This window comes from Ochotona princeps, chromosome 4 (assembly GCF_030435755.1).
Source record: "Ochotona princeps isolate mOchPri1 chromosome 4, mOchPri1.hap1, whole genome shotgun sequence".
NCBI lineage: Eukaryota > Metazoa > Chordata > Mammalia > Lagomorpha > Ochotonidae > Ochotona > Ochotona princeps.
Window position 1 is genome coordinate 36,257,940 of NC_080835.1, and position 25,662 is coordinate 36,283,601.

A 25,662-nucleotide genomic window follows, 5' to 3' on the forward strand; every position below is an offset into this window, starting at 1 on the left:
TACTTCTTACTCTGAACACTCACACTTTTATAATTACTGATTAAATCTGTTTCAAACCAATGCAACTGTGACCAGTGGAGTGAATAAATACAAATCTACAAATATTAAAATACTTGCTGTCTAAACAGAATTTTATCACACAGGAAGACTAGAGTATTGATGGAAACACCATATTTATCTGTTTTTATACACCTACACAAGTGTGAATGATTAGGTTATATTCTAATTATAGTCTACTGAATACATAACATGTGAGCATATATATATATATATATATTATATTATTATGGTCATTACCTTGTTTAATCTGCTTAATAAAACTTAATTTTTGCCTGAAAGTCTATTCCTCCTGCAATTTTTTGTTGTCCATCTCTCCTTCATGCTACCTTGTGTTAGGCTGTAGGGCTGAAATGAGTCCACCAGCCTGCAGGGAAGTCAAGCTGACACTCCCATCCAGCAATGTTGAGAATGTGCTACCTGAACCACCATGACTTTGTCTCAGCCTGAAGATGTCAGGGACATACATTGGGCTGAGTACCCTGCATTACACATCAATGCACACACAGAGCATAAGCAGAACAAGGAACTGCCACCATACCTTGCCCCCTTCTCCATGCTTAACATTCATAAAAGTCAAGTGCCTTATACACTGGGCAGCCATTTTCCTTTATAGTTGGGGTGGTAAATATATTTTTGCATCTTCCATATTTATTCATATTTTTAGGATTCTGGTGTAATATATCTGTGCACCTCTCAGCTCATTTCATTGTGTCCTACGCCCAGTTAGAAATGCACAAACATCTGCTGAATTTTAATTTGATTTGGCTGATTGAAAAAAATAAACTCTTGACCTCAGATGCCTTCAGTTTTCTCTTATGTAAAATATAGTACTTGCATGAAATGCTTCTAAGATCTTACCGTTTTCAACTTTGTAAGATTACTTTTCACCTCTGTAGGACTGAGCTGATCTTTCAGATGTTAGAATACTTGTGGTGACAAACAGACAACACAAGAGAGGTGGAGGCATTAAACAGCCTCAGGACCAAAAAATGAATTTCTTAGAATTAAACAGCTCTCTTGGACATTCAGTATTTACAGAAACATCGCTAGTCTTCCTTCACGAGTAACTGCAAGCAAGAGCCAAACAAAGGAGGCAAATGGGAATGGGTCAGCTTCCAATCTGCACCAATATGTTGACAATGTAATTCTTGGTGACAAATATAAAAGAGGAAACCAGCTAGGGTGAAAACCGAAAACAATCCATATATTGACAACTCATTCTCTCAAGCAAATTGTTAAATGAGAAATTATTTGTTCTCTGTACCAAGGAAAGTTCTTAGGAGAGAGAGAGAAAGAGAGAGAGAGAGAGAGAGAGAGAGGTTATAAAGCAATTTCATTTCTTACTAGAAGCATATTGTAATTCACACAGAGGTCAAAGGGTAAAAAATATCCTTAATAGAGTCATCTTAAAATCAAGTCTCTATCTAAATAATTATAGGGTCAAATAATAGCAGTCAGGAATTCAAGCAAATTTTCTGCATGATGTTTAACATCTCCTGTCTATGCTCTGTTTATTGTTACTTAGATATAGAGTGGATAATTGAGGCTCTTCCAAAAACTCTGCTGCAGTGGGAGCTAGGATACTGATCAAAGACAATAATGTCGACTGACTTTTCCAAGGTTAAATAGGGAGTTAAATAGCTAACTGAAATTAGCCAAACTAACTTCAGTTGCTCTGGGATATGAGAAAAAAAAAAGGGGGGGAGGACCATGTTTTCAGGGCTCTGGCAAAATTTTTGATGAGAAAGTGAAAAAACAAGAAACATTCTATGGGACAAAAGGAGAGACAAAAGAGAACCCACAGCATCCAGCTAGATGGTGCAGCTGGCTGTTGGCTGTGAGCCACTGTGGTATCACGTCAAGGTAGGAAAAGGAAGCTGTATGCCCTGCCGCTGGCGATATTACCTGAGAGGGAATTCTGAGGTAACCGACCAGCTTTTACTTCTCCCTGGGGAGCAGCCATGGGTCTGAGCAACCACTAAGCCTGGAATAGAGAAACCAGCTGCTTCCTTCCTCTCTGTCACTCCCACAGTGATGAAAAGTCATGTAGTGAACCTCTGTCCCACCCTTTCTCCTTGAGGAGGAGTAGGAGTCAGCATCAACCCATGGCACTTCTGATATTACCCAAGGGAGAATCTTGCAGTTCACACTGATTTTTTGAATCCTTCCTAACGTGCTAATTGGGGCAGACTGTCTACCCTAACTTCAAGAAGAGAGAATTTGTAGCCTGCTTTCCTTCTTCCCCACAGGTCTAGCAGGGTGGGTGTGCCATCCTGATAAGTGGAATCCATGGTACCCACTCACTTTGAATTTGGTTTTGAGGATTGGCAGAATACCCACTTGAAACCTGTGAGGTGCTCACTTCCTTTCACTCTGTAACAAGCAACTAAATTTGAGCTCCCAAGGTAGAAGAACACTTGACAGACAGTAGGTTCTGGGGATGCGTTGGTTCTCTCTATGGACAAAGCAGGCTCTGAGGGCCACAGTTGGATCACCTGCTCTGTGTTAACTGTGAGAACCCTACTCACTATGATTGTGAGAACTCTGTGACTTCAAAACGAGGATTGAGATACAGATGGTCTCTGTGCAATCACTAGATCAAGACTAGATCTTGTCTTGGAGTCACTGGGATAGTTAGGCAATAAAGGAAGTCTCAACAACTTTTTTTTTAAAGATTTATTTATTTTATTACAAAGTCAGATATACACAGAGGAGACACAGAGAGGAAGATCTTCCATCCGATGATTCACTCCCCAAGTGAGCCGCAACGGCCGGTGCGTGCCGATCCAAAGCCGGGAACCTGGAACCTCTTCCGGGTCTCTCACGCAGGTGCAGGGTCCCAGTGTATTGGGCCGTCCTCGACTGCTTTCCCAGGCCACAAGCAGGGAGCTGGATGGGAAGTGGAGCTGCCGGGATTAGAACCGGCGCCCATTTGGGATCCCGGGGAGTTCAAGGCGAGGACTTTAGCTGCTAGGCCACGCCGCAGGGCCCTCAACAACTTTTTAAAAATTAAAATTAGATAAGAACTAAAATAGAAAACGAAAGGATACAGAATATCAGTGTAATAAGAGCTTTTTTGGGGAAAATGAGGCATTGGCATCTTGATCAAAAGGTATTCATGAAAGAATACAGGGAGGTTTCAACATATGCAAATCAATAAATGTAATCCATCACATTAATAAATTAAAGATTAAAAATTGTATCAATAGAAGCATAAAAAGTATTTGATAAGACTACACCATGCTTTCACCATACTTTCATGATAAAACCTTAAACAAATTAAGTGTTGAAGGAGGTGTAGAAGGAGCATTCTTCAGAACATTCAAGGTAGTGTATATGGTAAACCCACAAACAGCATCATATTGAATGGGGGAAATGAAAACGTCTCCTAATCCAAAACCCATAAGAATGTATTCTCTCACTATGGCTATTCAATACAGTTCTGGAAGTTTTAGCCAAAACTATTAATAAAGGGATAAAAAAAATGAAAAAAAGGCAAGTCTCATTATCTCTGTTTATGGATGACATTTTGTTGTATATAGGACAATTGAAGGACTCTATTAATGTACTATTAGAACTCATAAGAGTTTGATGATGTTTCAGAATTTAGATCAATGCACAACAATTACTAAATTATGTATAAGGAGACAATGCCATACCCAAGAAAGAACTTGTGAGATAATTTCCATTCACAATAGCAACAAAAACTTAAACACCTTAAAGTAAATTTAATCAAGAATATAAATGATCTGTATAATGAAAATTATAAAATATTAAATAAAAACATACTAAGAAATGCAGAAATTTTCTATAATCTTGGCTTTGAACAATTAATATCATTTAAAAGCCCATACTTCCAAAAGAAATTACAGATTCAATGCAATCCCAATCAAGATAACACTACCATTCTTCTCAAATCTAGAAAAATATATTCTAAAATTTATATAGAAACACAAGAGACCCCAATTAGCTGAAGCAACCTTAAATAATAAAAACGAATTTTGAGGAATCGCAATACCAGATTTCAAGACATACTACACAGCAAATGCAATCAAAATGCCCTGATAAATAGGGATGTAAACTAAAGGACAGAAGAGAAATTACAGAGATTTATCCATGAATATATAACCACCTAATTTTGGACATCTTAAAGTCAATTCCTGAAAAATGACAGTCTCTTTGATATTTGGTGCTGGGAAATTGGATCTCTAAATGCAAAATTATGAATCAAGATCCTCCTTACAATTTCTATAAAATTAACTATAAAAAGAATCCAAATGTATGACCTGATGTCATCCATGCACTAGAGGAAAACCTTGAGAAAATTCTGTAAGGTATTAGTATAGGCCAAGATTTCGGAAAATACCCAGAAAGTCAGATGCTAAAAATAAAAAAATAGACAAATGGGATTGCATCAAGCCAAGAAGCTTCTGCACTGCAAAGGTAACAACTCAAAAAACGCAGAGGCAACTGACAGAATGGAATAAAATATTTACAAACCATGTAGCTGATAAGAGGATTAATATTAAAATCTATAAAGTACTCAAGTAAATCAATAACAAAATGAATAATCCAGTTAAGAAATTGGCACAGGACATGAACAGGCATTTTTTCAAAAGGTGAAACACAAACAGGCAATAGATATATGAAAAAGAATGCTTAGAAGCGCTGGCCATTATTGTAATACAAATGAAAACCACAATGAGGTTTAATTTCACCCCAGTTTGAGTATCTATCATCCAAAAACCATAAATCAATAAATGCCTGCAAGAATGTAGGGGAAAGGTTATCCTAATATACTTTTGGTGGGAATGTAAATTAGTACAAATATCATGGATGACAATGAAGATTCCTTAGAGATTTGAAAGATAGTTCTACTATATGACCTAACCTTCCAACACCTGTGAATTCATCCACACGACATCAGCATATAAAAGAATGTTCTGTACCTCCTCAATTCACAGTAGCTGAGCTGTGGAATTAACTCAGATGTCCATCAACTGATGACTGGGTAAAAAAAAATGTGATATATATATATATATATATATATATATATATATATATATATTTGATTTGATTCGTTTTATGGCTGAAAATTATATATATATATATATACCAAAGAATAATTTTCAGCCATAAAACGAATCAAATCCTGTGTTTTGTGACACAATCGATGCAGCTAAAAAACATTATACTTAGTGAAATAAACCATTCCCTAAGAGACAAATGTATTTCCTATGATTTATGGTAACTAGTATACAGAGTATAAAAGATAGCAATCTATATATGTATGTGAAATTGACACTTTGAGATTTGATTATTGTTTACAGTTCTTGTTTACACTTTTAAATAACAGTAGTTTTTCTACTTCCTTCTGCTGAATCTTTCACTTAGTGGAGGGTTAAGCTTGCGTTAATAAAATAAGCTGAAAGTATATCAAATTAAAAGAATTACTAGAAAGGAAAGAGGAGGAAGGGTGTCGGTGGGAATGTGGCGTGAGGGAGAGGTGGGTGGGAAGTAGCATGCATTTAAATCTGTGTATATGAAATGCATGGAAACTTCTCACCTTACATAAGTAAAAAAATTTTAAAATAAAGTGGTAAATGCATTAAAAATAATGTAGACCACCATTCCAAGAAGAGCAGTATTGTCTATGACACAAACAAGCAGATAAGTAACAAATCCTGTACTGACTTGGGATATCTTTCCTTGGAGAATCTCACGTCTTCTATCTTCTGTTTATGTATCTTTGCCCACAGAGCTCTAATAAACTAATTTGGATAAACAGGTTTGAGCCTAGCTTCTATTTTACAAAGTCTATTCTCTGGAAAGATCGTTAAGGCTTTTGTAGAAATGAAGAGAAAGATACCCAGAGGGCACATGAGGCCCTGCAATGTAAAATTTTGGGAGGCAATTTGTCTTCATTTTGAATTTGTCTTTCTGTGTTTCTTACCCTTAGGGCAGCAAGTACATGGTCCAAACTAGCTGGTCCAAGAAAAGTCAAGGAAGTAACTGACAAAGCTTTCTATTCTTGATCAAACACTGGTCTGACTCCTCTGAGCAAAAGCTACAAATGACTTAGTCCACCCTGCTCACCTACAACAATTAAACATCTTGAACAAATATTAGCATAGCTTCCAACCTTCCAATGCTAATATCAAATCTCCCAGATTCTGCATATGAAAGCCAAGACTGCCAAAAGTATTTACTGTTTGTTTCAGTCATCACTTGAGATAGGACATGTTTCACAGCCTCTGTAGAGGGTAAGAATCAAACTTACTAAGTTCCAGTTAATACAGATGAGTTTCACTTGGACCACACCCCCTCCAGCTTTTGAAAATGCCATTTCTCTAACTATTCAATCTGATGCAATTCTTCCTTCCTGTTCTCGCAAACTCTATCTAAAATTCCCAACCATTTATATACGAATTACAGTTATTTAATATATTTAATATATTTAATATATTTAATATTTTATATATTTAATATATAAGATCCTATTGCAATAGTTCATCAGCGGTCAAATCCTGTTCTTATTACTTCAACTTGTACTCATCTTTATGTTTAATATTCCTGTGTTTAGTATCAATCAGGCTATTAGAGTATAGTAGAGATGGAATTCTTCAGTGCTCCCCCCCATCAGAGTAAGTGACATCCTTATCGTAAATGAAAATTATTGCTGTGACAGTTTCATTATTAATTTTCAATAAGTGCTTATCTCTCTGATATGCCAGAAAGCATTGCAGACATTGGGAATGCAATTTCAAATAAAAAACCTAAACACAATTCTGAAAAAAAAAAAACACAAAATTTCTATTCTTGGAAGATAGAGATTTTAACAAACTGCACATAATTCTTTTCATTTATTTTCCTCGAGAACTTACAGGTGCTTTAGTATCCTGATCATCACAGTTACTTCTACTGAATTCTGATGCATATTTAAGAAGCAGAGATGACACTCTATACTGTGTATAGCATAGCAATTTACTAAACTCTTATACTATCCATCTTTCCAAAAATCATTCCAAACTCAGAGTCTAAAACTGTCCTTTCCAAATTTTTAGAATTTTAGCATCAGTGTAATCTCCACTTAACAGATACACAAATTAAAAATCTTTTAAATGACCATTGTTTCTCATCCATTTTATACCTAAGGCAGAAAAGGAAACAACATTCATTTCCTAATATTTTGGACATACATAAATAAGCATCACAAAATATAACATTTGAAATTTTAGATTTTCTATTTTAAAAATCATTTTTTCTTCTATAAGCTCATCAGGATTGATTGAAACATTTGTATTTTCAAATACTGACAATAACAAGATTCCTGTTTTACACTGGTGTTTCTTATGTGCAGCAGCATGCTTTCAGTAACACATGTGGCCCAGAATTACAAGTACAGGAGCAGAAAACTCAGGGTTCGGATACTTCGCTCAAGGCCATGCAGGGACTAAGTGGCAAAGTCAGGACACAAATGAGTGCATCCTGACTTCGAGTCGGGCTCATGTTCACTCATTATACAATGATTGGATCTGAATTCCGTGGAAAGTAAACACCGTGTCACTAGGCAGAGACAAACTGCATTCATTTTTATAGTTATATTTTATGTCAGAAGTAGTTATTTCTTTAAAACATAGCATATTTTTACAACAAAATATTTTAAATTGAGAGACACTGCTAATTTATTAAATAACATTCAAGACTTTCAAATCACAGTTTAGAACACAGTAGGCGTGTGTCCCAGGGCCCTAATGTAGCTACAATGAGGATTAGATCTTCATTATTTATGGGCAGTACCAATAACGGTGATAAAAGGGACACTGGCCATCTTAGGTGATTATAAACAATCAGCTTCTTATGGATGGTTGATTAATGAATACAAGAATGAACTCAAAACGAAATGACAGACAGTTTCCTACAAAGTTGGGAGACACTCCAGCGGCAGCATGACAGAGTTGGGAAAATTCGCAAAAGACAAATTATGAAACTAGAGGGGAAAACAGGGGAGGGGAGGGAAATTGGGGGAGGAGGAAGGGAGAGCTCAGTGCCAACTAAACTGCATCAAAACAAAACAAAACAAAACAAAACAAAACAAAATAACACAGTAGGCTTTCCAATCTGGCCTCCACCTCTGTTTCCAGACACCCTTTCCATTGCTGTCCACTGACATCACACTTATATCAGAATGCTGTACCAACTCTGGAAATCTCACCAGCCCATGAATACAAATGGGTCCCTCATAAGACTGCTATCACTGCCAGGAATACACCTCTTAACATGTGTCTTACCAGATGAAAGTCTGTGTCCTATTCTCCCAGGGAAAACTGCCATCTCCAAAAGTTCCAATCCCATTAAGAGTTTGTCATTTTTCTCTTAGAGTTCCCTATTTTTATCTGTTTCTGTACATGTTGTTTACATACTACAATCACCCTCCATCTCTGTCCACCTTCTCTATACACTTCTTCATATTAAAAATAGGTGTCATAATTCTTTCTCTGCCTAAGAAACTACAGGCGCTAACAGAGCCACCTCCTAAATAAATGCTCAGTGCTGGTGAATGGTGATTTTGTGCAATCATGCTTTTTTGGGCCGAGTTCTACAGTTTAAACTTCGCTGTTCACAAAACCACAGGCAAATATTTCACAGCAGCGAGGGTAACTTCAGAGTCAGATAATTCAATATTCATTTCTAAGAAGTTGTAGATACTGATCTCTGAATTGCAGCCTGGACGTGATCTTTGGCTCTAACACATTCAAACTAGAAGTTTCTGTAATAAAACAATTGCTCACAGAGCCTCAAGAGGCAGGACACTGACAAGTACATGGAATTCAATACCAAGGGGTGCTCAGAAAGCAAGAAATAAAAGAAGGTAACTTCGTTGCAAATCTCCAGGCAGAAAATACTGAGAGTTGAAATTGGAGTGGTGACTAGAAACACCAAGGCTTTGTCCTGGTGTTTCAATGAGGGTTCTTAATTTATTGGAGGAGAAAGTGGGTGGTCAGTTTTATTCTGAGATCCCAGGAAAAGCTGCGGCTCCGCTTTCTGCAGAAGACATGGGCACACATACATACCAAATCTTATATACAGTTTATTGTGGTCATTTCAATGAAAATCTCATGGTAGTAACTTTTTCAAACTTATGTCAGCAGAAGATGCAATCCAAGGGAGCTCATTCAAACAGAAATCACAGGGTCCTTCCTCCAGAGTGGATGAATTTCAACAAGTTCCCAGCAAAGGCACAATACTTGTGACCCGAAACCACATTTCTAGACCCATCTGCCTTCAGCTACATGGGACATGGAGTTCACAGAAGAAAACACAATTTTAAGAGTTCTCCACATATTTTGCCGCAACTCAGTCAGGACTGCAAACTATGCACGTATGCATGTATGAATATTCATATATATACATACACATATATTTGCATATTTTTCATGTTATCTAAGATATGTAAATGTGCATTTATAAATATGTGTTTGTGAATGCATGTTTAGATTATGCATCTATAATTTAAAACTTCAAGATCCTGTACAGAAAACCAAAATGTGTCTATTATTGCTTGTTTCCAAATAGGCCAATTTAAGCTTTGCGCAGTGGCAGTATCGTAGCCAATGAGGTTTATTCGAGGCACGATTATTGCTAATGGAAACAAAAATGCCAATTTATTATGGAAAGAAAGCCCTAAAGAAAAATACAAGAACACATCTCTAGAAAAAAATGCCAGTCTATTCCTTGTGTATGATCCTACTCTTCCTACACAAGCCAGGCAGCTACATCTTCCCCAATAAAGCTTTCCTCTGTTTTCATTCCCACTTGTTCTTTTGCTCAGAACCACCATAGAGCCTATTTCTATACATTTCTTACACAAAGTAATAAGTATCTCCAAAATCCTGCATCACATTCAGATCCCACCAATCTTAAATAGCATCTTACTTCTACATAATGCTTCTGAGTTGCTTTGATTTGAGATATGAACAAATCTTAACTCATCACAGTGGAAAGGGGAGTGACCTCCTAAGACATCATTTTTTGAAAGTAGAGAAATATGGAACAGGAACAAAACATACAGTCAAAGAAGAAGCATGTTCTACTAAAGCATCATTGCAGGGACCACTGAGCTGAGGGGCAGTCCATCTATTACCAATAAGCTATGAGAACATCAAAGTATACAGAAGATTTGAGTTATTTACATTGCTAATGACTATACAAAAACAGAAGAGACAGGCATGTTAGAATGATATCCTTAAAATTAACCTAAAATAAGTCCAAAAATGTCTGATGTTTAACCAGCAAGCAGTGTGTTCAATGCATTTTTGTTGCAGATCAAAAAGAAATCTCTTCTGAATCAGCTCTTTCTTCATTAATGCTGAATAATAAATAAGGTTTGTTGAAATTCCTAGAGCAAGCTGTCTTCACTCTTTTTATTTTTAATATACGCCAACATCTCTTAAATGCTTCATGGTCATTCCTGTTCACTCTTTTAAAAAATCACTATTCTTATTTTCCATTATATAATTTTGCAGGCATAAGGCTTCCTCCTTCTCATCCTATGCCCTTTTCTCTACACCTCTATTGTCCCCTGTATTTTGTTGTAAAATAGTGTACCAGGTGTAGTATTGACTTCCACATTCTGTTCTTTATGTGGGTATGACACTATTGCGATAGGGAATGGTAGAAAGTTTAATGTTTTGTTGCCTAGGTATATTGAGAAGTTTCACTGGGAGCCTACTCTTACTCAGTAGTAGAGATGCATTATGCTGATTTTCTTTGATTTCTGGTGCTCTGGTCTACATTACATCATTTGTGAGATTACAGGTGTATGTTTGCCTACCTTTATTTTTTGTTTTGCATCTTCATTCTTGAGCTTTAATTAGTAGGTTCTCTAGAGTGACAAATTCATAATATTTTCAGGGAAAAAGCATTCCAAGGAAAAACAAATTTGGGACATTCATAATGTAAGATACATATTTAGTTTTTATCTAGTAAGTGAACATTATTTAAATTCCCTTCTGGTAGAACTGCATTGAGGATCAAGCAGGCTTGAAAGTAAAAAGCTCAATAAAAGAAAAAAAGAAAGTGAAAATCTCTTAGAAAAATATCTAGAACATGAAATGAGTTAATCAAATATTACTATTGCTACTGTTGACAGCTATCAATATTTATATTAATTATGTAAATTAGGGGTTACATTAATCATACTAATTTGCATTAACCTTATTAGTGTTTATATTAATGATTTAATCTTGCATTCCATTAGTATTCACTTTCATTATAATATTTTTCCTATTAAATATACTATTTTTCAAGTTCAGTTGCACCCAGGCAGTTGAATACCATTGCTCCATGGCCCTCTCTTATCACTTGTTGCTTTTTAAATTTTGATTGATTCATGTGAAAAATGCAGTTAAACAGAATGGGAGCCAACAGAAGGAGAGAGAGGGAAATCTGCCAATGCTCATTTTCTTTTCAAACGCCGGCAGCAGCCAGTGCTGATCCAGGACAAATCCAGGGCCCCAGAACCCCATGTCATTCTGCCTTCATAGGAAGCTGGATTAGTCCAAAATGCGATCCAGACATCCCAAGAAATAGTTTAACTTAAAAGCAATAAACAATGACCACTTTTTCTTAATTACATTATATTTTATAGCATTGGCCACAGATTTTTACAATAAATTATGATCCATATCAGGTTATTGGCTGTGTCACATGTTGGTTTTTGTGTTCAATTTGAAGTTTGAAAGTCACTGAGAGACTAATTCTCTATAACCTTATACTACCTAGCTTGGTAATAAGACCACCATGGACAATTTCTATGGATAGAATACTTAGAACGACATCTCTATGTGTGTAGGGTTTTTGTTTTGATTTTTGTTTTGTTTACAAATCTCCATTCTCTTCACGGTCATTCATGTGATGTTTGTGGGTTTCTTGGCTCCCCAAACACTGCACACTATTCGACGCAGTGTTCAAGTTCTTTCCCTTTGCTCCATATTTCTCACAACCACCATTAAGAAGCTGTTGAACCAATAGGAAAACTAGCACTGCAAAAATATTTCATATAAGGAATGGCTTACAGGATACCAAAAACAGTACACAGTTTGGTCTGTCAGTCTGATTAGGCAGTGGCTTATCCACTGAACAATGAGTTCAGAATATATTTACTGCAGTTTAGCTATCTTTTTGTAATCTATTTACCACCAAAACTTGCCTTCCCAGAGAAAATTCCAGAAGCACCCAATTTATCCTATATGCTGAATGGCATCAGGATTAGGACATAGGTCTCAATTCAACAAAAACAAAGAAAAAGAAAAAAAATAAAAGCAGGCAGACTTTAAAAGAACCTGATTAGGTCCCTTTATTATCCAGTTTACTATCTTCAACTATTAAGTCCACTGTAAATTCTTCTGCAGGAGCCAGAAAATTGCATCCATTGGATGTCAGGAAAATCTTTTGACCTCTCTGTTCTGTGTCTTGGTGACTTCTACATATTTTTTGGTTGTCTGTCTAGTGTCTTGGCCTGCCTGATCTCTCCGTCTGCCTCAACCTGTGAAACACTTGGCAACTTGGCACTGTGCACCTGAGATCCTGATTCCCAAATGGTGCGCCTAGATTTAAACCTGGTCAGTTGCAGGAAATTATTTAAACTGCTCATGATCAGGTGGCACCTTCCTCTGGGAAGGCTCTTCAATTATAGAAGGTTTATTACCTGGCTCAAAACCCAGTGTAAAATATTTTTTTTGGAAACATCAATTTGTAAGTAAATGAGACTGCAGCAAATATTATTAAGCAAGGTGAGGATGTTCTATTTAATGAATATTGCTATACGCATGGACAGCTTTTGAGATTTGACAAAAAAAGAATTCCCTGAGTACCCCATCCCAAGAGTGTGCATTCCTCTACTTTGTACACTTCTTAGTTTGAATTTCTTGTTCCAAAAAGAGACTCTCTACACGGGCATGTGTCTACTTTGGAGTAGATGAAAAATCACTTTAGAGTCTTGGTGTCTTGAGGATTTTGTACACCACCTTCTTTCAAATTAGAGTCATACATCATGACTTGACCTCCAAAATGTTCATAAACATTTCTCTTAGCAGAGGTTCCGTTATTTGAAAGGCAGTGTGACAGAGAGAAAAAAAGAAACCAAGAGAAAGATTTCTTCCATTTAGACATGCCCTCCCCGTAAGGACAGGGCCACACTGAGCTCATAAGTCTGGGCCACCTATGCAGTCATAGGAGTCCAAATATTGGGGCCATTACCTGCTGCTTGTCCTGATGCATTTGTAGGGAGCTGGATTGAATGTGGAGTACGCAGGATTCTAACTGGTACTCCAATACTGGATATCTTTGTGGCAAACTGCAGCTTAACCTACTATGCCACAATACTAGCCTTCATAAACATGTTTAATAACTCTCAAAGTTAATATATTTGCCTACATTTATGTTTTATTAACTGTATTGCATATGTACTGTTTGTACTATCTTATTACCTTTCTAAAAATTTTATTTATTTTTATTATAAAGGCAGATATACAGAGAAGAGGAGAGACAGAGAAGATCTTCCATCTGATGATTCACTCCCCAAGTGACCGCAATGGCCGGAACTGCGCCAATCCGAAAACAGGAACCAGGAACCTCCTCCAGGTTTCCCACATGGTTGCAGGGTTCCAAGGTTTTGGGCCATCCTCGACTGCTTTCCCAGGCCACAAGCAGGGAGCTGGATGGGAAGCAGGGCTGCCGGGATTAGAAACAGCACCCATGTGGGATCCTGGTGTTTCCAAGGCGAGGACTTTAGCCACTAGGTCACCATGCCAGGCCCTGTATTATCTTATTGCTTTTAAGACACAGAGAATAAATGACAAAATTTCTGTAACTAGCTGATATGCATCTACTATATTTTCTCATACTTTTATTCCCATTGTTTTATTTTCTTTTCCTACTCCAGATTCACATTGTCAGAAATACAGAAAGGCTAATGTTAGAGGACCTCCATGTGGAATTTTCTAAACAGAGGAATAACTGAATGAACTGTCAAAAACATCCCATTGTGTCATCCTGGACCCGGAAGCCAGTAGTGAAAACAAGTCCCCGGCGCTGATGATCTAGACAAAATACGGCAACTTTGTATTTCCTTTATCTTTTTTTAACCTGTCTCACCTTGTTACTTTGACCTCCTAGCTGCTTTGCCAATCATGCCTTCTACCTGGAGCCCATAGCTATTCTCCTGCCTTGTAGAGAGCATTGCCATGTTAACATGTCGAGAGAAGAATCTTAGAGTAAATGTACCTGGATTAGGGCTTCCATGTGCCATAGATCAACCATAGATTTTGGAACCTAATATCTCTTGTTCCTTCTGATGGTAGAGGTTAAAATCAACTAATTAACACATGCCCCAATGTTCATTACATAGTATAGGTATTCAGTTAATTAGAATGATTAATATTCATTGAGCACTTAAAATTCTAAGTACTAAATGACTTTGTTTCATAACAGCTTATTTAAGTTTCACAGTTTCTCCACAGTAGCATATCTGTGAATTCTGCACCTTTTAAAACTGCTTAGAGCAATAGCTGGGAAAGCTCTCAACAAATGTTAGCTCTTAGTAATCTTTATAGTATGATTGTTTTCATTTGGCAGATGTGAGATTGGAGGTGGAAGGAGGTTAAATACTATTTTTATCTATGACTTGCTAACATATTTTAATATTATAATACTTATATTAGAAAAAAATCAATGTAAATATTTTTTAATCATGATTCACTAAGAAAAGTATAGTTCAAAGAGGTTCAATATTGAAACTATGGGTTAAAGATTTTTCAACGTCTTTTCAGCTGGAAAGTTTCAATTTCAACTCAGGCCTTCTTTTGCTTAATACCTACCTTTCTGTTATCTTGTGGCCTCATGTGTTCTGACCCTCTATTCAATGGTACAGTATTTGAATAAATAAAGTTTCGCTAGATTTTATCTCCTTATCTCTACTGCTAAGAAAATTGGAGAATGAAAACAGAAGCCAAACCTTAAGGCCGTTTTAAATATCCCATCATATTAACCAGTTAACATTGAGCTTACTTCTAAAAGATTCCAGGAGAATCTTTCTTGGGTATTTTATCTTGTATTCCAGCAGTTTCAGCAGCCTCTATGACTTTCTTTTGTCATTTATAGTGAGTGAAATGTTCTAGAATACTGTGTCACACATGTAATTCCTATGGAAATGGCAATAATGTAAGGGTGGGAAGTGCCATGTCCTATTGGATTAACTGTGTCTCATTCTAAAGTATGCCTTAATCTACAAAGTGGGTTTTGTTGAGATTTAAAAGTTTTGCTGCGTAACCAAGAAAAAAATTACTGACCAGTCCAATTTTATTATTAACACAAATCTACAAAAATACTTTAAAAGAGTGTTCGCTTTGGCAGCTCATATACTAAAATTGGAACAATACAGAAAAAATTAGCATGGCCCCTATTCCAGTATGACACATGAATTCATGAAGCATTCCATATTTAAATATATGGAATATATTCAGTATATTTATATATACACATTATATATATATTTATATATATATAAACATAACTGCATTGTAGGCAAGAAGAGATCCTCAAAAATGCAGTCATGATCAGCTCATGGTCCACAAAAGAAGTATGAATAAGTGGTAACATAGTATGTTAAGGCAAGAAATTGCATTCTTTTATATTTATTAGAGAAATTCTAATTGTATTTGGGAAAATTTAGTTTGTTTTTTATTTATTTTAAAGGCAGAATGATGGAAAGAAAGTAAAAATTAGACTGGGAGAGAGAGAGAGGGACAGAGAAAGAGAGGAATTCCTTTACAATACATAGAACTGTATACCTATTCAACCATAAAGTCTACTTTAGAAAACAAGGTAAGACATTTTTGATAACATATTTTTGTATGAGTGCTTCTCTTATGTCAGTAATATTCACTGCTTACAAAAGCTGATGATATCAAGGGAATAGGTGCTGTTACCCTCCTCTGACCCAATATGGCACAGAACGACAAGTAAGATTGTCCTTCCCAAACTTAAAGTGCTACGTTTCACACAATATCTTGTCATTTCTGCCATTGTCAAGGAAAAAATGTATAGATATGTACATATTACAAAATCACTTAAAAATTAAAGATTTGTTGCTTTCTTTGCTTTTAAATTTAAGCTTCGGTGCTTGATGTTATGTGGAGCTTGTTCGAATGTGCTATTTATCGGCGCCATTAGGTCATGTTGTTATGATTATGAATATTTTAAATCACAAATCCATCAGAAACAAACATCTTAACTTGTTTATAACTAAATTCTCCATAAGACTTAACACTGTGATGCTGATTACTAATGTCAGTAAATACTTTTCTGAAATGTTTCCATATTTAACATCTTATACCATGTACCACAATCTACACAACTAGTTAGAAAAATGTATCTGATACACATTTGAATATCCATTCCTTTGATCTAAGTCCTAATTAATGAGGCAGCCAAACAGGAAGGTGGGTGTTATACACTCCAGATAAAGGATAGCAAAGGGAAAGCCCTGGAACTGAGATAAACTTGCTGTCATATTCAGCACATGTGAAGATCAAAAGGTTTCCATGTACGTGCGATGACTCCAAAACTTGTCAGAAACAATACAACTTCAAGCTTTGAATGCCACATGAATTTGTAAATATATTTTACAGTAAATGGGAATGCATTAAAAGGTACTAGTAAGAAACTGGCATGATATAGTGAGCATATTTGCTTGTCCAAGAAAAGTATTCTGAACCAACTACCAAAGAAACATGGAGTGATGATCAGATTTCCATCTTTATTAAGGTTCATTAACAAGGACTGTCCCCAAATTCAGAAATAAAATGGAATTCATATTAACAATTGTCCAAACTAAAAACAAATGTCACTAATCAATGCAATTCTATTTCCTAACAGAGTGTCCAGTTTGCTGAAGGCTTCCTGTACAGACTAGAGAAGCAGGTGGCTCCTCAGTAACTTTACTCCCATGCCATGGTATGACATTCAGCATGGAAGAAAGAAATCAGGATCAAAACAGGGGCTGCCTTCCAGGCAGATTAGTGAGAAGCTAGATCAAAGTAGTGGCACACTTGACCCCTGTCATCACATACAAGAAACAGACTTCCTGTGGTGTGGCGTACCTTGCTTGTGCTGCAATGAATGCCTCGGGGTGTCTCCTTCAATGATGTTGTTATTGAAAAAATGTGAAAACTTTGCTCCAACATGAATGTCATGTATATTAATATTCTCTCTCTATCCATCAGCATCAGATATTTGATCTAATCTTAATCACTTTGAATCCCTGCTTACAATGGCGTTCACATGCACAAAGTGCCTGGAAGTACACAAGCCTTCATATAGGTGAACTCTTCCATAGCTGCAAATGTTGTCATGAGGCTGTGAGTTGTTACCCAACTAGTAAACAAATGTGGACAGAATATGCAGCAAAATATGAATTTGCTGACACACTTAAAATACAAAATAACACTTATTGATGGCAATTCAGTTAAGAAATGAGTATATGAATGCATGAAACCTTAATTAAAATGTTTTACCATGTTTAGCATGGCATTAACAGGGTTCGACAAGGAGGCGATACACAACTGACAAAAATCAGAATTGCACCAGACACAAGATGAAGACTACAACAGTGGGCAACCAGAGGTAAGCCATCTAGTATGAGGAAAGAGGTTGACCTGGCAGTCTTGCTGTCTCACTCTTTTATTGAACTGTTTGGTGAGTCAAATTATACCAATTGATGTGGCACAAACTTTGATAGCTACATTCCATATTGATGTTAACCAGGAAATCCTTGATGGTAAAGAGGCAACAGCGTGGCTCAAGCACAAAAGTCAGTATGTGACTGTTTCAAGGATATCTTGAAGTACATAGCTTTGTGGGCTTGGACCACTGCCAAACTGCCCACCCTGGCTCATGGTCTTCGAGCTTGCTCTCAGAATTTGCCTGCTCACAAACTACTGCTTATACAGTTTGACCCTGGTCTCCCACACCTGCAGTCTCTGAACTCCAGACTGCGGGCACAGTCTGCCCTGCTCTTCTTTACCAAGTCACAGATATTTTTTTTTTTCAGACTGCAACAACTATTATCAAAAAGTTAAAAGTAACAAATGCTGACAGGAATGTTTAGCAAGCAGAACACCTATTCATGGTTGGTGGAAACAGAAATTAGCACAGCCTCTATAGAAAATGGCATGGAGATTTCTTAAAAAACGAGTAGAACCGCCATATGATCCAGGAATCTCACTTCTGAAGACATATCTAAAATATATTATATTTCTATGTCAAAGATACACCTGCTCCACCATGTTTAATGCAGCACTGTTCATAACAATTGAGATATGGAATCAACCAAAGTGTTCACCAACACATTCGAATAAAGAAAATGTTTGATATATAAGCATTTATCCATTAAACACTCATAGAAAATGGATAGAACTTTGGGACATTATTGTCAAGTAAAATAAGCTGTACACCCTCATTCAGAAACTGAAAATGAAGTAGTCACAACTTGCATCTTATAACATATTGGTTACTCAATACCATGTCAAATAATTCCATAATGTTGTAAATTGTTGTTGATGTCATGTTGTGGCCTTTAATTGATTGGGATGATATTCTGCCAGCCCTGCCTTCAGACCAGAGATGGTCTCCTCAAGAAACCATTGAATTTAACTGAACAATAAGATGCTGAACTCTATGCCTGGTACATGCGTGCAATGAAAGAATCTTGACTGAATTTGAACTATAATATTGCAACAAGGTGGAGGAATCCACCATGGGGGGAGGGCACAGGGAGGGGTGGGGAGAATCCCAGAGCCTATGAAACGGCTTCACATAATGCAATGTAATTAATATAAACTAAATAATTTTTTTTAATAAACTGACTGAAAAAAAATCAGCATGAGGCAGAAATCGTTAGAGACGGGCAGAGGTGGAGGGTTTAGAATGATTATTTTTTTAACAGAAGTTCTAAGAATTGAATAACTCTTTCTCTTCCATCTCCCTTCCTTTTGTTTTTACTTTTTTTCTTTAAATTTTTTGTAATAACATGCTTTCAATTTACTTTATAGTCACAGTTCTACAAGGAAAGCGTATTTAGATTACCGTCCCACATGGGTATAGACTGGGTTAGACAAATCAAATCACTAGATGTTAGTTAAGTTCATAGTATGTGAAGGGTTTTTCCATATTCTCTATAGCTAAGAGCAATCCAAAAGAACATGATATTTTGGGGGGCAGGCTTATTTTACTAAGACTAATGTCTCCAGTTGCATTCATTGTGTCACAGATACAGGATTTCATTATTTTTATAGCCGAGTGGTATTCCATCATATATGTAACACATTTTCTTTATATGGATATCTGGGTTGGTTCCATATGTTAACTACCATGAGCTAAGATGCCATAGACAAGGGGGTGCATAAAATTATTTCATACACTCCTTTGATTTCCTTTGGATATATCCCCAGGAATAAGATCCAATTTCACATTTCTGAGCAATCTCCAGATCATCTTTCATAAAGGTTGTACTAATTTACACTCTCACAGTGTATTATGGTACCTTCCCCCCAACACACACATTCTTGCCAGTGATTGCTACTTTTTGGTTTAGGAAATGCAATTAAATATTACAATGAGGATTCACCTCACCCCAGCTAGAGGGATTTTATAATGGGTAGCAAATCAGAGTTAGATTAACGAAATAAGTGGGAAGACCATAGCTGACAATGACCTACTATGTATTTTCTGAGTGGAATAAATAAAGAATTTCTCAGCCTCAGTCAATGACAAAGAAGGGGGACATTAACTGTATTACAGTACACATTGTATTGATGAATTTAAATGTTAAACTATATTCTCAGATATGTATATTGCAAAAATCTTTGAAATATTAATTATAACACTCATAATTATTAGATATTAACACTATTTCCATTTCACAGACATAATAGCTGAGGTTAGGCTGAATAAGAATTTGTCCAAGGTAACCAACCTACTAGAAATTGGCAGGGCCTGAATTTGACTGCAAAAGTCTGCCTCAAGCAGTGATGTCTTTACCTACTCACTACATGCCTTTCAGCATCAGTGTCAAGGATGAGGTGAGCAATTGATGCCATTTGCCTGTCGTTCTTACTTCATCTTTGCTTTGACACAACATTGGAGCAGTGGAAAAAAAATCTACTATACCTCAGCAGTATCCTTTAAAACAAACAAACAAACAAAAAAATAGGCAATGAGCAGAGACAACAATTTTTCAGAGTCAAATTTTGACTGAACTTGGGAACCTATGGTCAGAATGCTTGCCCTCTAGGTCTGGTCAGCATCAAGAATTCAGCTGAATCCACATGATGTGAAAGATTAGATTGGCCAAGATGCTCTTAGAAATAGTTGCATTTTTGATCTGTTGTTGGATTTTATAAAAGTTGTAAGGTCTTGAAAGGGAAGAACTCCATCTGTTAACCTCCTCTACTCAGCATTTAACATATCCACAAGAAGAACAGCAACAAAAGGGGATTGCAAGAAATGATGGTAGTGGCAAAAGTAATAATTAAAAAGCTAATGCAAGTATATCTTATGCATCAATTCAAAGCATAAGATTTTAAATATATGGCATCCCACGTAATTTCAAGAATAAGCGTGTTATAATCTCTGCTTTTGCATACACACAAATAAAGGATCAGAGAGCACAGAGACTTCTATAATATAAGAGCTGAGATTTAAACTACACTTTCTAATTTTAAATGCAGCACTGTGTCTTCCTCTTCACAGCTGCTTTTCAAGCTGTCAAAAATTCCAGCAAATCATCAAGATTTTCCTCAAAAAGAACTGAACAACACATGCAGACCCTGACTTTGTTCTTCTAACTGCTCGAGTTTTTTGAAAAAAAAATAATATGCTACATGGCATAATACATGGCCTAATCCTTGAAATGCAAAGGAAAAATAATTAAATGATGATTTTAGCCAATGAGTAATCAGATTTCAACACTGAAAATGAACTGTGAACCAAGCAATATACCACGGCTACACAAGTCCAGATAATTGCAGGCCATGGTAAAAGCTGCTTACCAACACAGGATGATCCAGACAGTGAATAGGTCCCATCGTCATGGAAACCGCTCCTGCACTCACAGTGGTACCACCCTGGCAGGTTAACGCAACGGGAATGGTTGTGGCACTCAATGATTCCCTCTGAACATTCATCGATATCTGCCTCAGAGAAAAACACAAGCCCACCAGGACATTAATTGCTGTTGGCACCAACTTTTTGTAAACATCAAAATCATTCACGTCAACATATCAATAATAGCTAATAATCTTCTAACATAAAAATTTAAACCAGAACTGTATCCTATTTCCATCATGCCAACCCAGAATCTAAATAAACTGAACATTTCATTCTTGTTTTTTTATTTTTTCATAAAGTGAACAGCAACTAAGAAGATAGTGGTGAAGTCAGTCCTGCTGAACCCAAAACCAAACCGATGATATTTCACAGAGTCTTGATATTAGATAGATGACATGTATCAGACTCAATGATTGTAAATCAGTAATCCCATATATTAATGTGTGTTCCTTGGAGATAAAAAAATACATTTATGCACTTGCCTAAGCAGTGTTAAATCATTTTTTTAAATGACAATCTCAGACACTAGTTATATTTATGTCCTCCACAAGCATCAAGTGAAGAATGATAAAGTAGGGTTCTGAGGAATACAGTTTGGAAAGTATTTAATGCTTCTTGTTATTATTTTGAAATGAGAGGGAGAGAAATCCTTCATTGGCAGGTTCATGCCCCAAATGCCTTCAGCAGCCAATGCTGGACTAGGCCAAAGCAGGAGCTAGAAACTCTATTCAGGTCTCTCATTTAAGTGGTACAATGTAAGTACTTGGCGTACCACATACTGCCTACCAGGTAGGAAGCTGGATCAGCAGGAAGCTGGAAGCCTGGCAAGAATACGAAGCAGAACTCAATTCCAGGCATTCAGGTAAGGGATGAAGGAGTTTTTAAGCTGTGAATTAACCCACAATTCTACAATGTTTTCTCATTTTAATTCTTTCAAAATGATGACCATATAAGTCACTCAGAGATTCTCATTCTTCATTCACTCCTGATAAAACAAAATCTCTAAGGTTTATTTATATTCTCCAGGATCTGGTTCTTTAGAACTAGAAAATGTCTGGATCATGAACACATTTATCTAGCCCAAAGGCCTGTATTTGATCAGCGAGGCTGACACCATTTCAAGAAAGAAGAGTTGATAATTTTATGCTGTATTCAGCTTACACTTGCAGAACTTTTCTATACAATTATTCTTGAACTAGGGCTATCTATGGCTAGGAATATTTCCCCAGTTCTCTTGTAAATGTATGAATTACAGTACATATGAACAGAAATTGAATTAACATCAGGGCATAATATATAATGAATAAAATACCCTCCCAGATCTCCTCTAACAGTTACATTGTAGGCATCAAGTTATAGGTAATTAAATCCCAATGATTCTATTACCTTGACAAGCCCTCAGTTGTGTACAGGGTTGTGAATTTAGGTTGAAACCCAACATTCTTATTTCCTAGCATTCTGGCCAAGTTAACTATAAAATAAGCAGCTCTTGATACTAGGCAACCCCACCTTTGCCATTTACTGTCAACCGCCACCACCTTGTTTAACCGCATATGTCGTTCAGCCAACATTGTCTTTTTACTTTACAGGCAGCAGACTTGCTTCTAAATATCATCACTTCTCGATATCTGATGCTTCACGGCCCCTTCAGATACTGCAATCAGGCATTATAAATGTATTGCAAATAAGAAAAATGAAATGTCCATGGTTATATAGTTTACCATTTCTCAAATATGACAGGTATTAGTTCTTTGAAACAGACCTGATCACTGAAAATTTCAAAAGTTTAATTAGAGAAGTAACTGAGTGTTATAGCTCACAGAGAAGAGCTGCTTACCCTTGAGTTCAGTGCCTTTTGCAAACAAAAATAGCAGAAGAAACACTGTAAGAGTTACTCAAAGGGTGCTCCTATGAATTAGGCTGAATGATAATTCTCTGTAATGGAGTATCAACAAATTCCACCTCCAAAGTTTATTCCCAAAATTCTCAGTCATGATCACTGCAGAATCTCTCAACATTAAAATGTTAGAAATATGCTAGCTAATAGCCATCTAACCATGGTAGGTATTGGAAGAAACTAGGAAAAGGAAGAAAAAAAATCTCAGATAATAAAAATCTGTTGTCTTGGTTTCCCTGGAACAGTCCTGGTTTATACCTTCTGCCCCTTTCACTCTCAAAGCCATCTAATCATCTTATACATAATTCTTCTTCCCTTAAATTTGACAAAGGACTTCTATTTTAAGAGTAGAAATGGAGCAAATACCTTCTCAGTTTATAATATATCTATTCCCACCAATTGAGATGATAAAGAAAGACTAGCGAGAATTTTCATAATACAGCAGAGTAGAGGTTATCTTCCTAACACAGTCAACTCTCCCAGACAGTGATGCTAATCAGTCAGTTATACAACTACAGCTGCCCCCAGAGACACGAGGGAATCTCTGCCTTGCATTAGAAATGAGAACAAGGAGAATGTTCCTTGCCTAGGAGCAGAACATTCTGTGGCAGATTCTGAGGAATCACTGGGGATAATCAAAACCCATCACCCACTGATACCCTGGTAAACAAAAGAGTACATTTTGGCTGTCCATGCCATGGCTACAAGGAAAGCCAGAAAAGTCATGTTATATGTAATCGTATGTGAGAAACATAAAATTCACGTTATATGCAATTATGTTCTAATTAGAAACAGTCACATTTTGCCTTCTCTTTTCTCTGTGTATATAGTCACAGTATTGAAAGCAACCACCATAGATACAAATACAGAAAGCACTTGAAGGCTTTTCAGCAATATGTTGGGGATTTTACTAATTATAAATGATGGTTTCTATCCAAGCTGGGTTGGGGCTGCCTTGGTCCTCAGAGATTTGTTTCTCCCATTCAGCATTTCCTACTGCAAACAGGCAAGACAGATGCTCTGCAAGTGAGGTCCCTGCGAGTTCACAGTAAAATCTGACTCTCTTGCTCAGGGAATTCTGATAAATCATGCAAGCCTGATTGCACCCCACAGTGTGTCTGACATTCCCAGGGAAAAGTATAATCAACAACAAAAAATCCCTTTTCAATCTAAAGAAAAGTCCTAGGATTTTGTTTAACTCTCGGTTTAATTCACCATTGACCTGAACATGTACAAAGGAAACAGTAGCAGGAGGATTCATGAGAATGAAACCTAGTCATTTTCATATCCTGAAGGTCAAATGTTATCTACTCAAAAACTAATGTTATTGTCCATGTTACCCAGTTAAACAAATAGTGAAATCTGGTTCAAAACTAAATGAAAAGTATTTGTCACTCTTTTGGTCATAATATTTTTAATAATTCAAGAATAATACTATCTATGTAAAGAACACATTACTCAATTCTCTACATATTTTGGAGTAAAACATATGCAGAAAGATTATTTTGTACTTTTAGCACATTCTGTAGGCAGTTATAGGAGTGGACGAAGTTTTGTAATGAGAGTTCAGGAGTCAAGGCACAACAGTACAAAACTGAAAGCATCATATTTGGATGTCACTTGAGTGTGAATCCTGGTTCTCTTACAGCTGGGTGATTCTGAGAAGCCTTTATGGATTGATTCTGAACAATTTTTTTTGAGTGTTAGTTCTGTCTGTTCTTAAATGGGGTTAAAATTACCTAGCTCATGATGTTGCTTTCAGGATTGAATGGGATCAATGTAAGGCTACTCCACAAAGCCAGAAAAGACATTCATTAGGCCTTGAATAATTGTTGTTCTTTAATTTGTAATCCCCAGTTGGTCAATAAGGAGCTGTGTGTCCATGCCAATGTCATCCTAGTCTCCAGGTTCGATTTCTTCCAAGTAAACTGGAAAGATTATACTAGAGCACTGTTAAGCCTCTTCAAGCCTTAGCATCCTACAAGATAAAAGATCTGCACTTCAAACTTATGCCTTCATCAGCTACTCCAGCTGAATGACCCTCGAGGCCTACTGATGCTTTGGTATCTTAGTTTCTTTATTAACCAAACAGAAATTTAAAAATCACATTTGTTGCCTCCAGAAGTGTCAATAAGAAGTGAACAAGCTTTGCAAAATCTATCAAGTACTACAAACAATGCACAGTGACTTCATTATTACTGTTTGCTCCTTTTAAGTCTTGCTTAGCAACTGATTTAGGTTTATTAAAACAAATGATACCTGCAATTAATAACGTTGGCAATGACAATGGTGGTGGTTTTGCTTTACACTGTTTTGTAAATTTACTTCTTGGCCATACAAGAGAGGCAGAGATACAAATTTGCTATTGTCTATGAATTCAATAATCTCACTTTTATCTCCATTTCAGATTCACTGTGTTCATAGTTCATTGCACCATACATGTTCCCATACATCAAATTTACTTTTCTGCCAGCATTCCTTCCTCACTCTCATCCCCTACCATCATGGAATACAACATCAAAGTTCTTGTCTTGGCT

At 36.5% G+C, this 25,662-nt stretch overlaps 1 protein-coding gene, 1 non-coding gene and 1 pseudogene across 2 annotated transcripts in view; 2 read left to right on the forward strand and 1 right to left on the reverse strand.

Moving 5' to 3' along the window:
* Window positions 1-25,662, reverse strand: part of NELL1 (neural EGFL like 1) — an 860,846-nt gene that overhangs the window by 26,848 nt on the left and 808,336 nt on the right. Inside the window, exon 16 of the mRNA XM_058663250.1 lies at window positions 21,171-21,311. Coding sequence (XP_058519233.1) covers window positions 21,171-21,311 — 141 coding nt within the window. The remainder of the gene's footprint in view (window positions 1-21,170; window positions 21,312-25,662) is intronic.
* LOC118759540 (U4 spliceosomal RNA) lies at window positions 9,646-9,775 on the forward strand (annotated as a pseudogene).
* LOC118759569 (U6 spliceosomal RNA) lies at window positions 15,459-15,565 on the forward strand. The gene has a single exon (XR_004996269.2). It is a non-coding gene; the product is annotated as a U6 spliceosomal RNA (small nuclear RNA).